This window comes from Microcaecilia unicolor, chromosome 14 (assembly GCF_901765095.1).
Source record: "Microcaecilia unicolor chromosome 14, aMicUni1.1, whole genome shotgun sequence".
NCBI lineage: Eukaryota > Metazoa > Chordata > Amphibia > Gymnophiona > Siphonopidae > Microcaecilia > Microcaecilia unicolor.
In genome coordinates, this window is record NC_044044.1 from 28,975,421 (window position 1) to 28,992,781 (window position 17,361).

Genomic DNA, 17,361 nt, shown 5'->3' on the forward strand with positions numbered 1-17,361 from the left:
GAACCCTCAAGGCACATGATTTCTAATTTTGGCTTTCCTAAGAAAAGTCCACATGCAATAAGGTAAATCCAGGTCTGAATTCAGACATCCTAGGGAAAAACCCCCCAAAAACTAAGGGTTCCTTTTGCATAGCCATGGTAGTAATTCCCGACTTGGCAAATGCGATGAAGCCCATTCAATTCCTATGGGCTTCGTCACATTTGTCACACGGGAATCACTACCACGACTTTGTAAAAGAAGCCCTAAATGTATCGTAACCCTCTACATTAATGTCTTTGTCCGATAAATCTGTATTAACCCCTGGAATCTATATATGGCACCCCAAATTGTGCGCCCGCGTTTGGGTGTGTGCCCAAGTTACACACGCATCTTAGTTGAGCAACGAGCCATTAACTAGCAATAATCGTGTGCTAACAATGAATTATTGCAGATAATTGGGTGCACTTAGGATTTGCACTAGATAAAACCCAACTCTCTATACTTGACTACCAAAGTCTACTCTACCATGAACGAACTTTAACACAATACCACTCTATCTCTAATTCCAAATATGAACTCTTTATACTTGACTGTTTAATGTACTATGCCAATCATGATCTCTAATGTACTATGCCAATCATGATCTCTAATGTAATACCACTTGTATCTCTCCGGAAATTGCGATCGCCATGACGGAACAATGTAAGCCACATTGAGCCTGCAAATAGGTGGGAAAATGTGGGATACAAATGCAACAAATAAATAAATAAATTTGCACGTGCATCTTGCTAAGTGCTATTCTATAAAGATATGCACACAAATCTTTTAGTACACAACTCAAAAGGGGACATGACCATGGGAGGGGCAGGTCATTAAAGATGCACGCAGTATTATAGAATTTGGGGGATCTGCACCTAACTTATGCGCCAGAATTCACACCAGGTTTCAGTTAGTGTAAATCCTCACACCCAAAATTTGGCATGGAAATCGGCTCTAAGCATTATTCCATACAAGGTGTGCAACTCGGAGCTCCGTTTATAGAGTAGTGTTCTACGTGAAATTTTTTCAGACCCAAATTTGGGCACCGTTTACTGAATGTAGTCTAAAATGTGGTAAGTCCGGAGTCATTTTGCAGTCCTTTCCCAACTAAGGGGTCCTTTTACAAAGGCACGCTAGCATTTTTAGCACACGTTACAAATATGCACGCGCTCAACACTAGAGATGCCCATATATTCCTCTGGGTGTCTCCCCAAATCCCAAGATTCCTCCACATAATGAAATTACATCTAATTCCAGATCCTTGTTTCCAGTAGATTGGATTTTCCTTGGAAGGCAATGAATCAGGAAGTTCATCTGACCTCACGTGCTGGAGTCGTATTTTCCAACACATGCAGATAATAGAACTGGATGGTGTGAAGGAGGTTTAGGTAATGCCTTCAAACACTGTGTGAATTATGGAGGAGCAGGAACCAAGCTCACATTTGGGGCTGGAACCAGACTAAAAGTCCTGCCAAGTAAGTCAACTGTACATGAGTCATGGTCAACCCAACTCCAGACAAAAAGGAATTGGTCATTGTTAATGAAAATGATTCCTTTCTACACTAAGGACTAAATTCGTTAAACCGTGCTCAAAGTTTGGTGCCATTTATAGAACAACACTTTTTAAGTGTTTTCTGCCTAACGTCTGGGCACAAGAATTTATAACAGCTACAGGGCTAGGGTAAGTGATATTGCTTTACACCTAGGTGCGTTATCTGTCACGTTTGCTAGTAAGACTATAAAGAAAAGTAGACATCAACTTTTCTTTATAGAATAGGCTTAAAATAAGCACCCACCTAGATTGTCCTGTTATAAGTGATAGCACTAGGGGTCAAAAGTTGTAACTGATCAAAGAGATCATATTGTAAAATAAGGAGGAACATTTTTATATTCGAAGACCATTGAGAGATCTAACAATTATTTTGACAGATGGATGATATCATCACTGGGCACCCTATGTCAATGTAAATAATGAGAGCCTGGGTCACTCAAAAGAGCGTGAACACGGCAGTGGATAAGCCCCATTATTCAGTCAATTGCATGTACGCAAAATTGATGATGTGCACAAATAGATGTGTAACGATAGTTGACTTGAGGAAGTCAACTTCATACTGTCGTAATATAAGTTAAGGCTAGGGTCTGCCAGGGGAGTCAAAGTATTTGTAAGAACCCACACCACTGTGTGAATGATGGCACCAGAAAGCTTATATTTGGAATGGGAACAAAACTCACAGTACATCCCGGTAAGTAACCCTTACCAGGTTATAGACGGAAACGTATTAATCAAAAACAAAAGAACATTATTTATAAGGAAATTCATAAAGCATACCTCCGTAAGGTGAAAGAATGTTTCATAAGTCAAGCTTTAATGACTGATAAAGTCAGTCCATCAAGCAACATAATTACAAACCTCACTAGTCATGAAAGCTTGCTTCTTTACCTGATTATTAGCAATTAGTAGCTTCCTGGTCGCCTTTGGTCGTTTCCATTTTTTGCTGGGCTAACAGTTACATGAATACTTTTAAAACAAATAGGAGGAAATATTTTTTCACTCAACAAATAGTTAAGCTCTGGAACTCTTTGCCAGAGGATGTAGTAACAGCGGTTAGCATATCTGGATTTTAAAAAGGTTTGGACAAATTCCTGGAGGAAAAGTCCATAGTCTACTATTGAGACAGACATGGGAAGCAACTGCTTACCATGGGATTTGTAGTAAAGAGTGTTGCCACAATTTGGGTTTCTGCCAGGTACTTGTGACCTGGCTTGGCCACTGTTTGGAGAACAGGATACTGGGCTAGATGGAGCATTGGTCTTGCCCAGTATGCCTACTCTTATGTTCTTATGTATTCTTGACTCTCTTGATTATACAGAGCAGTATTAAACAGCTCCATCTATTCTTCCATTTCTCTTGCCAACTTTTTATTATAAAAGCCATTTTATCTGGCCTCAATAGGGTTTTTAAATAGTCTTTATTCAAACATTTTTGAAGGATTTTTTTTGGCTTGTTTGCACTTTAATGTAAGTCAATTACACCTCACAATAAGTTCTAGTGAATTGTGAAACACAGAGGGTGTCAGCAACGAAGACTCTTTCTGATTTCAAATTGGCAGATTTTCTGGGGATTAGCAGCCTGGTTTCCTGTAGCAAAAAATGTGAAAATCAGTGTGTGTGGACATTTGCACTTGCTGGTTTTTATCAAATTCAGAGTTAAGCTGTTTTCCATACTTCTGCGCCATGGCAGTTTCTTAACTCTGAATTTAAATAAAGTTATGCATATGCCAAATTAAACCTGAAAATGAGCTATTTCGAATGGCGAATGTTGTAAAACCTTTGCAAATGTGGCAATGCTGAAATGCAGAAGCACTTTGGAACTATGGGGTTTTCACATCTCTTTGCCGATGTTTCCACAGTTTGTATGCATTGTCGGAGATTTTAATGGGTTCATGGAGCAGATATAGTCTGAAACTACTCTTTCGCACGCATTATCTGATTACCAGTGAATTGAATGACCGATCCTATGCTCCAATGTTAGATTAGGCAGAAGGTAACACAGTAAATGACGGCAGATAAAGACCTGTACTGTACATCCAGTCTGCCCAAAAAGATAAACTCATTTTACATGGTATGTGATACTTTATATGTATACCTGAGATTAATTTGTCCTTACCTATCTCAGGGCATAGACCGTAGAAGTCTGCCCTGTACTGTTCTTATACTAAGTTCTGAAGCTAACATCGAAGCCCCTTAAAATTTACACTCCAGCCCATCCCTATCTATTCAGTCACGATCAGGGCGTAGACCGTAGAAGTTTGCCCAGCTCCCGTTTTGTTTCCAATCTCCGCTAAGATTCCACTGAACCATTCCTTCTAAACAGGATTCCTTTGTGTTCATCCCACGCATGTTTGAATTCCAATATCGTTTTCATCTCCACCACCTCCCGTGGGAGGGCATTCCAAGTGTCCACCACTCTCTCTGTGAAAAAATACTTCCTGACATTAGTCCTGAGTCTGCCCCCTCTTCAACCTCAATGCATGTCCTCTAGTTCTACTGCCTTCCCGTCTCCGGAAAAGGTTCATTTGCGGATTAATACCTTTCAAATTTTTGAACGTCTGTACATGTGTAACTTAGGTCTGCAAAGGTAGAACCTGTTTGTGTAAAGGGAGTTACAGCTGTGTGGGTTATGGAAGCTCAGCAAGAAAACTGATATTTGGAATGGGGACTGCATTGACTGTGGCACTTGGTAAGTGGTTGACCTCTGCTCTGAAAGATATTTGAATCAAGGTTATGTAAGGTATTCTCCATCCACAAAGATGTTCCATTGGAAACTTCTTTGTGGATGGAGAATTCGTGAGATGTATTCAGTATTCCACTGTTGCCAGCCTGGAAGAATTGCAATATTGATGGGTGTGATAATCTATTTATTCTCTTGGGAAAAATGTTTATCCAAGGACTTTAATCACCAGTTTTGAGTTTAGGGGGAATATTTTTATTGATAACCTAATCAAAATCACTTGTTTACTCTTTCCAAGCACACTAGGACTGGAGGGCATGCAAAGGAGCTACTAAGTAGTAAATTTAAAATGAATCAGGGAAAATATTTCTTTGCTCGACGAGTAATTAAACTCTGGAATTCTTTGCCAGAGACTGTAGTAAAAGCAGTTAACTTAGCAGGGTTTAAAAAAGGTTTGGATAATTTTCTAAAAGAAAAGTCCATAAGGCATTATTAAGATGGACTTGGGAAAATCCACTGCATAGTCTATGATAAGCAGCATAAAATCTGTTTCGCTGTTCTGGGATCTTGCCGGGTGCTTGTGACCTAGACTAGCCACTGTTGGAAACAGGATACTGGGCTTGATGGACCTTGGTAAAGCTGGAGTTAACTGGGGTCTAAAGCAGACATTAGCCCCCAGATTCTATCTACTATGACATAATTTGCTCACACAAATCCACTTGTATTCTATATTTGCATGTGCAACTTAATTAGTTAGCAGACCAATCATTACTGATAATTGCCACTTAACAAGCAATTATTGACACTAATTGGCATTAATTAGAATTTGCAGGCACAACTATCTAAGCATATTCTATAATGTGATGTGCGTAAATTCTAAGTTGCATAGTTGAAAAGGTGCTATGACCATGGGTGTGGAATGGGTGGGTTGTGGGCATTTCTAGAATCTCTGTGCGTTGTTATAGAATACACCCAGTTCGCACGTAATTTAGGCGTCAGCATTTACACCGAGGTTTACTTGGCGTAACTGCCCAAAACTAAATTTAGTCGTGCATGTAGGTCTATAAAATAATGAGTGGAGTTGAACGGGTAGATGTGAAGCGTCTGTTCATGCTTTCCAAAAATACTGGGACTAGGGGGCATGCGATGAAGCTACAATGTAGTAAATTTAAAACAAATTGGAGAAAAGTTTTCTTCACTCAACGTGTAATTAAACTCTGGAGTTCGTTGCCAGAGAATGTGGTAAAGGTGGTTAGCTTAGCGGAGTTTAAAAAAGGTTTGGACGGCTTCCTAAAGGAAAAGTCCATAGACCGTTATTAAATGGACTTGGGGAAAATCCACTATTTTTGGAGTAAGCAGTATAAAATGTTTTGTACATTTTTGGGATCTTGCCGGGTATTTGTGACCTGGATTGGCCACTGTTGGAAACAGGATGCTGGGCTCGATGGACCTTTGGTCTTTCCCAGTATAGCAATACTTACGTACTTATGTACATATGGACACTTGGCATGGAAATTTAGACTTATTATATAAAGTTTGCCTAAATTTAGCCATTATTTATAGAATATTCTTAGGCGTATTTTGCCGAATTTGTAGGCATGAAATATAGAATTTAGTCCAAATTGGGTTATCAATAGAAATCAAACAAAATAAAACATGGAAAAGAAAATAAGATGATACCTTTTTTATTGGACATAACTTAATACATTTCTTGATTAGCTTTCGAAGGTTGCCCTTCTTCCTCAGATCGGAAATAAGCAAATGTGCTGGCTGACAGTGTATATAAGTGAAAACATTCAAGCATTACTATGACAGTAAAATAGATACTATTGGAGATTCTACATGGAATGTTGCTACTATTGGAGATTCTACATGGAATGTTGCTATTCCACTAGCAACATTCCATGTAGAAGGCTGCGCAGGCTTCTGTTTCTGTGAGTCTGACGTCCTGCACGTACGTGCAGGACGTCAGACTCACAGAAGCAGAAGCCTGCGCGGCCACATTGGTGATCTACAAGGGCCGACTTCTACATGGAATGTTGCTAGTGGAATAGCAACATTCCATGTAGAATCTATAGAAATCAAACAAAATAAAACAAGGAAAAGAAAATAAGATGATACCTTTTTTATTGGACATAACTTAATACATTTCTTGATTAGCTTTCGAAGGTTGCCCTTCTTCCAGATCGGGTTCTACATGGAATGTTGCTACTCTTTGAGATTCTGCGTGGAATCTTGTCACTCTTTAGCATTCCGGAATCTTGCTGTTCTTTGGGGTTCTACATGGAATGTTGCTACTCTTTTAGATTTTGCGTGGAATCTTGTCACTCTTTAGCATTCCGGAATCTTGCTGTTCTTTGGGGTTCTACATGGAACGTTGCTACTCTTTGAGATTCTGCGTGGAATCTTGTCACTCTTTAGCATTCTGGAATCTTGCTATTCTTTGGGGTTCTACATGTAGAGAGGTGTGGTAGCCGTGTTAGTCCACTCTTAAAGGTTATCAATAGAAATCAAACAAAATAAAACATGGAAAAGAAAATAAGATGATACCTTTTTTATTGGACATAACTTAATACATTTCTTGATTAGCTTTCGAAGGTTGCCCTTCTTCCTCAGATCGGAAATAAGCAAATGTCCAAATTGGGCAAATTTAACTAGATGTTGTGGTCCTTATCTGCTATTTTAGTCTCTAATTCTATGAAGTAACAAGGAAGAGAAGGGAAAAGGAAAGAAACAGATAGAAAAAGGAAAAAAAAAACCAAAAAGGCATGAAAGGAAAGGAATAAAAAGACAGATAATCATAGAGGAGAAAAGAAAGACGAGCAGAAAGAGAAGAACGGTACCAGTGAGAAAGTGTAAGGAAGTGTAACACTGTGTGGATGGTTCTGGACGGAAGTTAATATTTGGAGCAGGAACCCTCTTATCGGTGAATCCCAGTAAGTTTTGTTTTGCTTTGGTTCTATAATAATCAAAGGCAAAGAAAGATACTGAAGGAAAGTAAAAAATGGAGAAAAAGGAAAGTAAAATGGAGAATGGGAAAAAGAAAAAAATAAATAAAGAGACAATAGAGAAATTAGAAAACAGGGGAGAAAGAAAGGAATGAAGAAAGGGCTTTGCACGGGTGATATATTGTAGGGCTGTGTCACATTGTGTGAGTACTGATGGATGGAAGTTGATCTTCGGAAAGGGAACCCGCGTGTCAGTGAACCCCAGTAAGTTTTGTTTTGCTTTGGTTCTATAATAATCAAAGGCAAAGAAAGATACTGAAGGAAAGTAAAAAATGGAGAAAAAGGAAAGTAAAATGGAGAATGGGAAAAAGAAAAAAATAAATAAAGAGACAATAGAGAAATTAGAAAACAGGGGAGAAAGAAAGGAATGAAGAAAGGGGTTTGCACGGGTGATATATTGTAGGGCTGTGTCACATTGAGGCTCATTTTCAAAGCACTTAGCCTCCCAAAGTTCCATAGAAACCTATGGAACTTAGCCTCCCAAAGTGCTTTGAAAATATGCCTCATTGTGTGACTACTGATGGATGGAAGTTGATCTTCGGAAAGGGAACCCGCGTGTCAGTGAACCCCAGTAAGTTTTGTTTAAAGAAATAAACTCTGTTACATTTAGTACATTTTTATACACAGGGCATCAGGTTATGGTACTTTTGGAGTCCACTGAAAATTTTCTTATGAATTGTGCAATACTTATCTCCTTTGTACCAGAAAGATTTACTGGTAATGATTATTACTTTACAAACTGGTTTTCTACTTCAAAATTGGAAACTAACTCAAATGATTATTGGTCACCAAAGCCTCACGCGAGAAGCCAGCATTCCCTCTAGGGTGCGTGGGAGTTTGCCATCCACGTTCCTATTATTGGGGATGGCGCACAATATTTCATTTTCAATCTTGAGGAGTAGGCAGGTCCCCTGGGCGTCCCAAAGAGCTTTCTTGCTCCTTTTATTAAAAATTGCAATATTGTTGAGGCATCCCCAACAGTAAGAATGTTGGGGGTAGAGGGAACATTGCTCATGAAATTGATATAACGTAAATAATATTTCATACAAGTGTAATCAATTTAATTCTAACTGTGTTATTATTTAAGTTGGGCTAATGTCTCCTCAAAAAGTGGTGGATAATTTGGAAATTTTCTGAAGGTAGTAGACATTTGTTTTTCAGTAGAAGTCCCTAATATAGTTTAATCAGTCTACTTAAAATCTAATTTTGGATTATGATTTAAATAATTAAAAAAAGTCTCCCCCATAAAATACACACATGTTCTAGAAGATTGTCCATCTCTTACAATTTATAGATTTAAAGGTGTGTGGTTTATCAGTCTTTTCATCCAGAACTTACTTGTCATCAAACTGTCACTCAGATGGCCAAATGTTCTCAGATCTTATGTCTTTCTAACCCTTTGACCTGAATAGACAGACAGACAGATGATCCGAAATATTCAGTGGTGGATTGCATGAAGTAAGAGAAGTACTTCAGATGAAGAAGGATGAATGAAACAGTCTACTAGCTGAAAATATAACGAAAGAGAGGTATATGAATGAATGAATGAATGAATGAATGTCTAGCTATAGGAGGGATGCAAGCACATGAGCATTTGATGGTCTGTATATGGATGGCAAAAGAGATTGATAAATAACTTTGACTGATGGTAACTGATAAGGGTAGTGGCAACATGCATTAAACAGCTACTTGCCCTGGGATTCGTAGCATAGAATGTTGCCATGGTTTGGGGGTTTCTGCCAGGTACTTGTGACCTGGTTTGACCACTGTTGGAAACAGGATACCGGGCTAGAAGGACCATTGGTCTGACCCAGTATGGCTACTCTTATGTTCTTACCAATAATCTAATTATTGTAGGTCTCACAAATTAATACAATGATTCATATGTCAGAGCTGAAAGTTCACTGTTAAATTAAATTAAAAGTCTACCTTCAACATTCATTTAGGGGACATCACTCCCCCCTTAGGATAATTTATCTCTGTGCTTTATATGAAATATTAACTGGAAAGACAATATTTGGAAGTTGAACAAGTATTTAAGTCGTAAGTATCGCCATAATGGGACAGACTATGAAGACCAGTATCTTGTTTCCAACAGCAGCCAATCCAGGTAACATGGCTCAGAGGGGCACCAGTAGGTACATTCTGAAGATTTATCTTTGCATAATGTCATATAAAAAGTTGGTTTAGAATCCCCCCTCCCCTAAAAAAGAAATGTTTCCTTAGAAGCGAATAATAGTTTGTAACGCCGGAGTGTTTTCTCAGAATGGTATGTGGTGAGGGTCTGTCTGGTGTGCCATTTTGTAAAGGCACTGAACACTGTGTGAATCATGGAGGGTCATATGGGAAGCTCATTTTTGGTGCTGGAACTAAGCTTTGGATCACGCCAAGTAAGTTTCATCACCTTAACACCTAATAAATGTCTCATTGCATGAATTGTAGAGAAGCAGGATCTGATACCAACGTTCTGACTTATGAAATATGAGAGATGAGACATCTGACAAAGGAAAAAGAAAAGTTTCTCCTCTTAATAATAGCAAGTTGTATCTGTATGAAGACTAACAACAATACTATATTGAAATTATTATTTCCGAAGTAGTGTTTTCAATGAAAAAGGATAGCAGAAGATTAAACAGCAGAAAGGGAAAACATTAAAGAGAAAGGAAGAATTAATGAAAGTGACAATGATAGTAAATGAGCAAAAGGACAAAAATAAGAAACAGTGAGAAAAACAGAGATGAGGAAATGAAAAAGAATGCAAGAAGGAGGGAAAACTGAAAGGAAAAGAAAAAGAATCAAGGAAGAAATGAGAGAAAACAAAAGAAAAAGAACTGAAGAAAAGGGGGGTGATATATTGTAGGAAGGGGTAACACTGTGTGAATGTTGCTGGACGGAAGTTCATTTTTGGAAGTGGGACTTTGGTATCAGTGCATCCCAGTAAGTTGATTTATTTTATTGATTTAGTAGGAGTTATGTAACGCCTTTTTTTACGGAATTCACTCAAGGCAGTGTACATGAGCAATAGGCAGTTACAGCAGTAAAAAATATTCAAATAACAATACAAAGTATGGCATAGTACACTACTTACAATGTCAACACAATACGTAATAGAACATTATAATTGGTAGTAGAGGGTAAAGCAAAGATGTAACATATGGATAGGTAAGAAAGTAGGAAGAGTTAGAAAGTAAGGTGAGTGATTTAAAGAAAGTCGCACATGATGTCAGAGACATGGTTAAATATTAAGTAAGTTCTAATGTTCTTCTGTCCTACTGTTATTATGATCATTAATATGAAGTGATATCATTGAAGAGCCTACATAAAATAAGGAGCAGACGTATGTTTCTTCGAAGATGTTAAAGATCCTTCCAACCTTCCATCTAAAGTATGCAGGAGTCTTCACCCATGTTCCTACTATCTTGGATGGTTCATCAATATTGTGGTTTGGGTCAAGCATAATTCTTTTGGATTCCCAGGGGGCCTGCAGGGCTCTCATGATTGAAATTGCATTATTGATGCACCACCTCAATAGTAAGAACACAAGTGGAAGACTCCCACACTTTTTACAGGAAATGTTGTATCTTTCTTCTGAATCCAATAAAGGTATCACATTCTACAAAGATTCTATGTTTCTTCACGTCCACTCCTGCATACTTTAAATGGAACGTTGGAAGGATCTTTAACATCTTAGAAGAAACATATGTCTGCTTCTTATTTTATTTAGGTTCTTTAATGATATCACTTCATATTAATGATGTTCACCAGAGCTCTAATATGTTCACCAGAGCTCTAGTAACATAGTCAGTCATGGAAGAATATGACCAATTAACCCATCAATCCCGCACAGTTATTCTTATCTACACTTCAAAGATATATCCAAGAAACCAGTAAATTCTCCAAGTCAAATTTTAATGTCTTTCTCTTTGGTTTTCTACCATCCTTGGTGTGATGAACCTCCAGTGTTGGTCCAACACACTTCCCCAATCCTCACCACCACACTTGCCTGAAGATAATGATTGTACTATATTATTATTATCGATACAATCATTATAGCAATGAGTGGAAAGTGGGAGACAATGGAGGAAAGAAAGAAGTTATAAAAGAGAATGAAACAAAATGATTTAAAAAAAGAGTAAATGAATGTGAAGATAGATAAGGTTTAAAATGAGACTTTATTATAGAGATGCATAGCACTGTGTGACAACTGACGCCCGGAAACTTATCTTTGGAAAGGGAACACTTGTGACAGTGCAGCCCGGTAAGTTTTCCTAAGAAGTAAACATATAACAATACTGTAGCTCACTTATGTCACTTTTTGGCTCCATTGTAGACTTTCTGTAACATTTATGCAACACTTACATCCAGTCCGCATGCAAATGTATTTGGTGTCGATCATAACTGTGTAAGCAAGTGTTCAACTGTGTGATTTCTTATTTGTCACGTAAATGTCTTGTAGGGATAGTGAAGCATTTGGTACATCTCCAGTGCAGGTACTTAGAATAACAGTACTTCAAAGAAGCAATTTTCTCTTCAAGTAAATGAGATTCAGAGTAACATAGTAAATGACGGCAGATAAAGACCTGAACGGTCCATCCAGTCTGCCCAACAAGATAAACTCATTTTACAAGGGATGTGATACTTTATATGTATACCTGAGTTTGATTTGTCCTTGCCATTCTCAGGGCGTAGACCGTAGAAGTCTGCCCAGTACTGTTCTTGTACTAAAGGTTCTGAAGATTCTGGAATCCTAAAGAGTTACAAGATTCCAGAATCCCAACTAGTAGCAACATTCCGTGTAGAACCCCAAAGAGTAACAAAGTAAATGACGGCAGATAAAGACCTGAACGGTCCATCCAGTCTGCCCAACAAGATAAACTCATTTTATATGGGATGTGATACTTTATACCTGAGTTTGATTTGTCCTTGCCATTCTCAGGGCACAGACAGTAAAAGTTTGCCCAGCACTGTTCTTGTGCTAAAAGTTCTGAAGCTAACGTCGAAGCCCCTTAAAATTTACACTCAAGCCCATCCATATCTATTCATTCACGATCAGGTCATAAATCGTAGAAGTCTGCCCAGCACTGGTTTTGCTTCCCAATTACTGGCGTCACCACGCAATCTCCGCTAAGATTCCGTGGATCCATTCCTTCTAAATAGGATTCCTTTGTGTTTATCTCATGCATGTTTGAATTCCATTACCGTTTTCATCTCCACCACCTCCCGCGGGAGGGCATTCCACGTATCCACCACCCTCTCTGTGAAAAAAATATTTCCTGACTACTCCTGAGTCTGCCCCCCTTCAACCTCAATTCATGTCCTCTAGTTCTACTGCCTTCCCGTCTCCGGAAAAGGTTCATTTGTGGATTAATACCTTTCAGAGAACATTCTAAAAATGCTTCTGCTTTTTAGACTCTAAATGTTTGCCTCTGCATGTTTTTCTACCATGTACTTGTGACCTGGATTGGCCACTGTTGGAAACAGGAGGCTGGGCTTGATGGACCTTTGGTCTGCCCCAGTATGGCAATATGTACCTATGCACTTATGATAGTTTCTTAGTATAGTCTGAGACTGAGTCACTATTTTTTGCACCCTCATTTTTTGGGGATTTCAGATGATGAATATCCTTAAATACAAACAAACAAACAAACCGGGTTTCCACCCTTGGAATCTCGGTGCTCATCCCACCTTTATTTGCAACAGATTCTGAATTACATATTAATCTGTCCAGAACTAACAGGTCGTTGGACTGACACTCAGCTACCCACATATCCTTCAGCAATCCAGTCCTTGCCTCTTTCCAACCCTTTGATTGATTGATTGATTGATTGATTGATAGATGACCAGAGATGCTCATAGAAATGATAGATATTATGGATGGATTTATTATGATGGTGAATGAAACAGCATGTGGATCTGTAAGACAAAGGACACATGGATGGGAAAGACTGAGTGTTTGGTGATTTGTAGAGAGAGCGTCAAGGAAGAATTATAAAAAGTTTCATTGGTGATAACTGGATAGGAAAATAACGTGGATTGTTCATCTATCAGTAACCTAGTCATCTATATCCCAGAGTTGAAAAGTTCACCATTCTGTTTCCAGCATGCTACGATATGTATTGGAGAGAGAGGTTGTTATAAAGGTAGCTACCTTTGTGCCCCTTATATAGTATCAACTGGAAAGTTAATATTTGGAAGTAGCACCTAGTAGGTATCTTCCAAAGATTTAACTTTGCACAGTGTTCCAGTAGGAATTGTTCCTTCCCACTAAAAAAAAAGTTGATTGGAAGTAAATAAATGCTTCTTTTCTAATTCAATATTACTCCTAAGGGTATTTCATGTGGTGAGTGAGTTATTCAAGTCTGTCTCTGTCCGATGCATCATTTCGTAAAGGCATCAATTGCTGTGGGACTGGTGGAGCAGGGTATACGAAGGTGATATTTGGATCTGGAACTAAATTATCGATCAATCCAAGTAAGTTTCATCACTTGAATCCCTCTTACTGTCGTCTGTGCTATGTTCAATTCGTTCCTCTCTCTAAGCATAATATTAAGAATTTTTTTAGGTAGATCCTGTTAAATGATTGATAGACTGTTCTTTGGGAACTGTGGTGACAGTTGGTTTTGGCGATTATGGTTTTAGCGGGGGATTGCGCAGGTCAAGAGAAAAGCTGCTATACGGCTTGGTCCCTTGAAAAAGCAGACGGCGAAATGGATGTCCGTCAGTACACTTCAAGACAAAGATCAGTGCAGCCCTGCTAGACTGTGTTATGCTATCATTAAAGTTATTGAAATGTTGATATTGTAAAAAAAACTTCCACGCATTTGGAATCACTTAAGTCAGTGTAAATTGGGTGGAGGGGGGGGGGGGGGGTTGTCGATGATTAGACTTGTCACCATGAAGGTCTCCACATGACCTGGTGATCAATGAGACTTCCCCCCCCCCCCCCCCCCCCCCCCATCTTTCCATAAACCAGGGTTAAAGTGAAAAATACAGTGAACGTTTTGTTGACCATTCCATAATGACATCAGGGGTTAGATGGTTTCCTAAAGGACAAGTCCATAAACCACTACTAAATGGACTTGGGAAAAATCCACAATTCCGGGAATAACATGTATAGAATGTTTGTACGTTTGGAAAGCTTGCCAGGTGCCCTTGGCCTGGATTGGCCGCTGTCATGGACAGGATGCTGGGCTCGATGGACCCTTGGTCTTTTCCCAGTGTGGCATTACTTATGTACTTATTATAAAATATTAATGAAAAACAGCATTGGTGCACCTAAAATTTAGATGTTCACGGTTACACCAGCCATAGAGTTTGCGTAACTGAGTGTGCCTACATGAAGCAAGGGTGCACATAACTTATACTATTCTAAAAATTGGCCACATATTTGCAGATAAAGGGTGTCTAACCTCAACCACCTAGTTATAGAATTGCCCTTCACCTGTACTCCTTTAGGATCCTGAGGGGCCCTTTTACAAAGCATTGGTAAGCCTAAATCAGAACTACCAGTAGCCCAATGTGGCCCACCAGCGGTACATAAGTACATAAGTATTGCCATACTGGGAAAGACCATAGGTCCATCGAGCCCAGCATCCTGTTTCCAACAGTGGCCAATCCAGGTCACAAATACCTGGCAAGATCCCAAAAATGTACAAAACATTTTATACTGCTTATCCATAGTGGATTTTCCCCAAGTCCATTTAATAAATGGTCTATGGACTTTTCCTTTAGGAAGCCGTCCAAACCTTTTTAAAACTCCGCTAAGCTAACCACCTTTACCACATTCTCTGGCAACGAATTCCAGAGTTTAATTACACGTTGCGTGAAGAAATAATTTCTCCGATTCATTTTAAATTTGCTACATTGTAGCTTCATCATATGCCCCCTAGTCCTAGTATTTTTGGAAAGCATGAACAGATGCTTCACATCTACCCGTTCAACTCCACTCATTATTTTTAACGCCTTTTCCAGCGCGCCGTTAAAAAAATGTTCTAGTGCAGTGGTAACCCGGCGGTAATCAGGCATCACTGTGTGCTGACCGGTTACTGCGGGAGCCCTTACTACCAACTAAGTTACAGTACTATGTAAGACACATTGAGCCTGCAAATATGTGGGAAAAACTCTGTTGGTAAAGAATTCAAATAAGGTGTCTTCTTCATGAATAGCTAAAACCTATGTTGGCGTGGTAGTTAGTAAACCATTGGGTATTTTGGAAGTGTGGTATGTAAATAATCTAGCTCCACAAATATTATTGCACGTTAACCTTATGGATCCTTCATCAGATGTCTCCCGGTTTGTTCAGAAGGTTGGTTCATAAGGTTAAGTTCTGTTTGTGCCGCAAACGATGCAGTCCAGAAGTCCAAATAGGTCTGGCTGAGTGAAGTCTCCTATGGGAAGGCTTTCTGCTATGCTTTCAAACACTGTGTGATGTATGGAGGAGGTTCAGATAAACTCATTTTCGGGAAAGGGACAAGAGTGATTATAAGGCCAAGTAAGTAGGACATAAAATGAGGAAAAGAAAAGATTTTCCATCTAGGAAATATTGGTGGTGGTGGTGGGAGGGATGGAGGGGAGAGAAGATAATTACAATAATGAGAAGTGGTTGTTTCATATTGTTAAAATCTCTATATTGGAAGCTGATTGTTCAGTTCCTAGTAGATATAATTAGGGAATTTGGGAAACATTGAAAACGCAAAGCGAGATGGAGAGAGAGTGACAGAGGGAGAAATGACTGAAAAGAGGGAATGAAGGAGGCAGAGAGTTTATGTAATAACACCTAGTACTGTGTGAATTATGGAGGCTCAGCCTATGGGAAGCTGATTTTTGGAAGTGGGACGCAACTTTTCATAGAACCAAGTAAGTCTGTACAATCAACACATATTTTTCCATGAAAACAAAAATAGGTTGGAGCAATGTTAAGGTTTTATATATTCTAATGTAGCTATACTTTTGTCCGAAATATAAAGAAAACTTGCATGGGTGGGTATAAACTGAGGGTCTGATTCACTAACATTTTTCTCCGTTTTATCTCCATGCATGGAAAACCTTGATGACTTGGAGGGGCATAATCAAACGGGTCGTCATCTTTCGTTTCGATAATACGGTCGGGGACGCCCAAATCTCAACATTTAGGTCGACCTTAGAGATAGTCGTCCCCGGTTTTCGGCGATAATGGAAACTGAGGACGCCCATTTCAAAAACGACCAAATCCAACTGGCTCATCATTGGGAAAAGATTGGGTGAAAAATAGACCACGTGTTGGTCCCAGAGCCAAACTTTAAGAATCCATAGATAGGATGGTAGTTATTGATTATTTTGCCTTGAATGGGTTAATCAAGTTATGGAAAAAAAAAAGAAAAAGATTAATTTGCAAACTATTGCACTCCTTTGGGTTGAAGAAGATTTGCGTTGAATGAAGGGAGGATCATAGTGAGGATGGAACAGGAGGTCTGTAATTTTTGTAGTGGCTTGTTTCAGAGTGAGAATTATGGAGCTAATTCTAAGCTGGTATTTGGCAAAGGATCCAGACTAAGAGTAGTACCTGGTACGTAATAAATGTTTTGATAATTAGATATTTGTGACACAGTTTTCCATACAGTGTCTAATATAACGGAATTGCACGTCAAATTTGGGCACATCAACTTTTGCCACGGAACAACACATATCTTCCAGTTAAAGTCAAATGATTCCATGAATATTCAAGGAGGGCAAGAGTAGAGAAAATGGAAACAAATTAATAAATTATATTTTTGGTTAAAGGAAATAGAAGTTTTTATCTCCGGAAACTTAACGATATCAGAAGTTTGCAATAAAGAAACAAATTAATCAAGCAAACTTGTACAAATATAAGGAATGATTAACATTAGCAGCAAATTCTTGAATGCTATTGGCATCGCTATTAGGTAGTGGTTGTGATAAATATGTTTTGGGGAAACTTAAACAGTGTTCTCACTAAAGTATGCAGGAGAATTTGATTCAATGTAATGAAAATCACATAAATAATGGTCTGATTTAAGAAGGATTCCCCTTGGAATGTATCTTTGGCAAGATACACCAAGGTTCTTTCTCTCCAGTCATGGTGTGGTGGTATCCCTCTAGCTGACA

At 38.8% G+C, this 17,361-nt stretch overlaps 1 gene segment (V, D, J or C); it reads left to right on the plus strand.

Moving 5' to 3' along the window:
* The window catches only part of LOC115457309, a 57,259-nt gene that overhangs the window by 25,643 nt on the left and 14,255 nt on the right, over window positions 1-17,361 (plus strand). Inside the window, 1 exon segment of the C gene segment in view lies at window positions 4,147-4,258. Within this exon segment, the coding sequence occupies window positions 4,147-4,258 (112 nt within the window).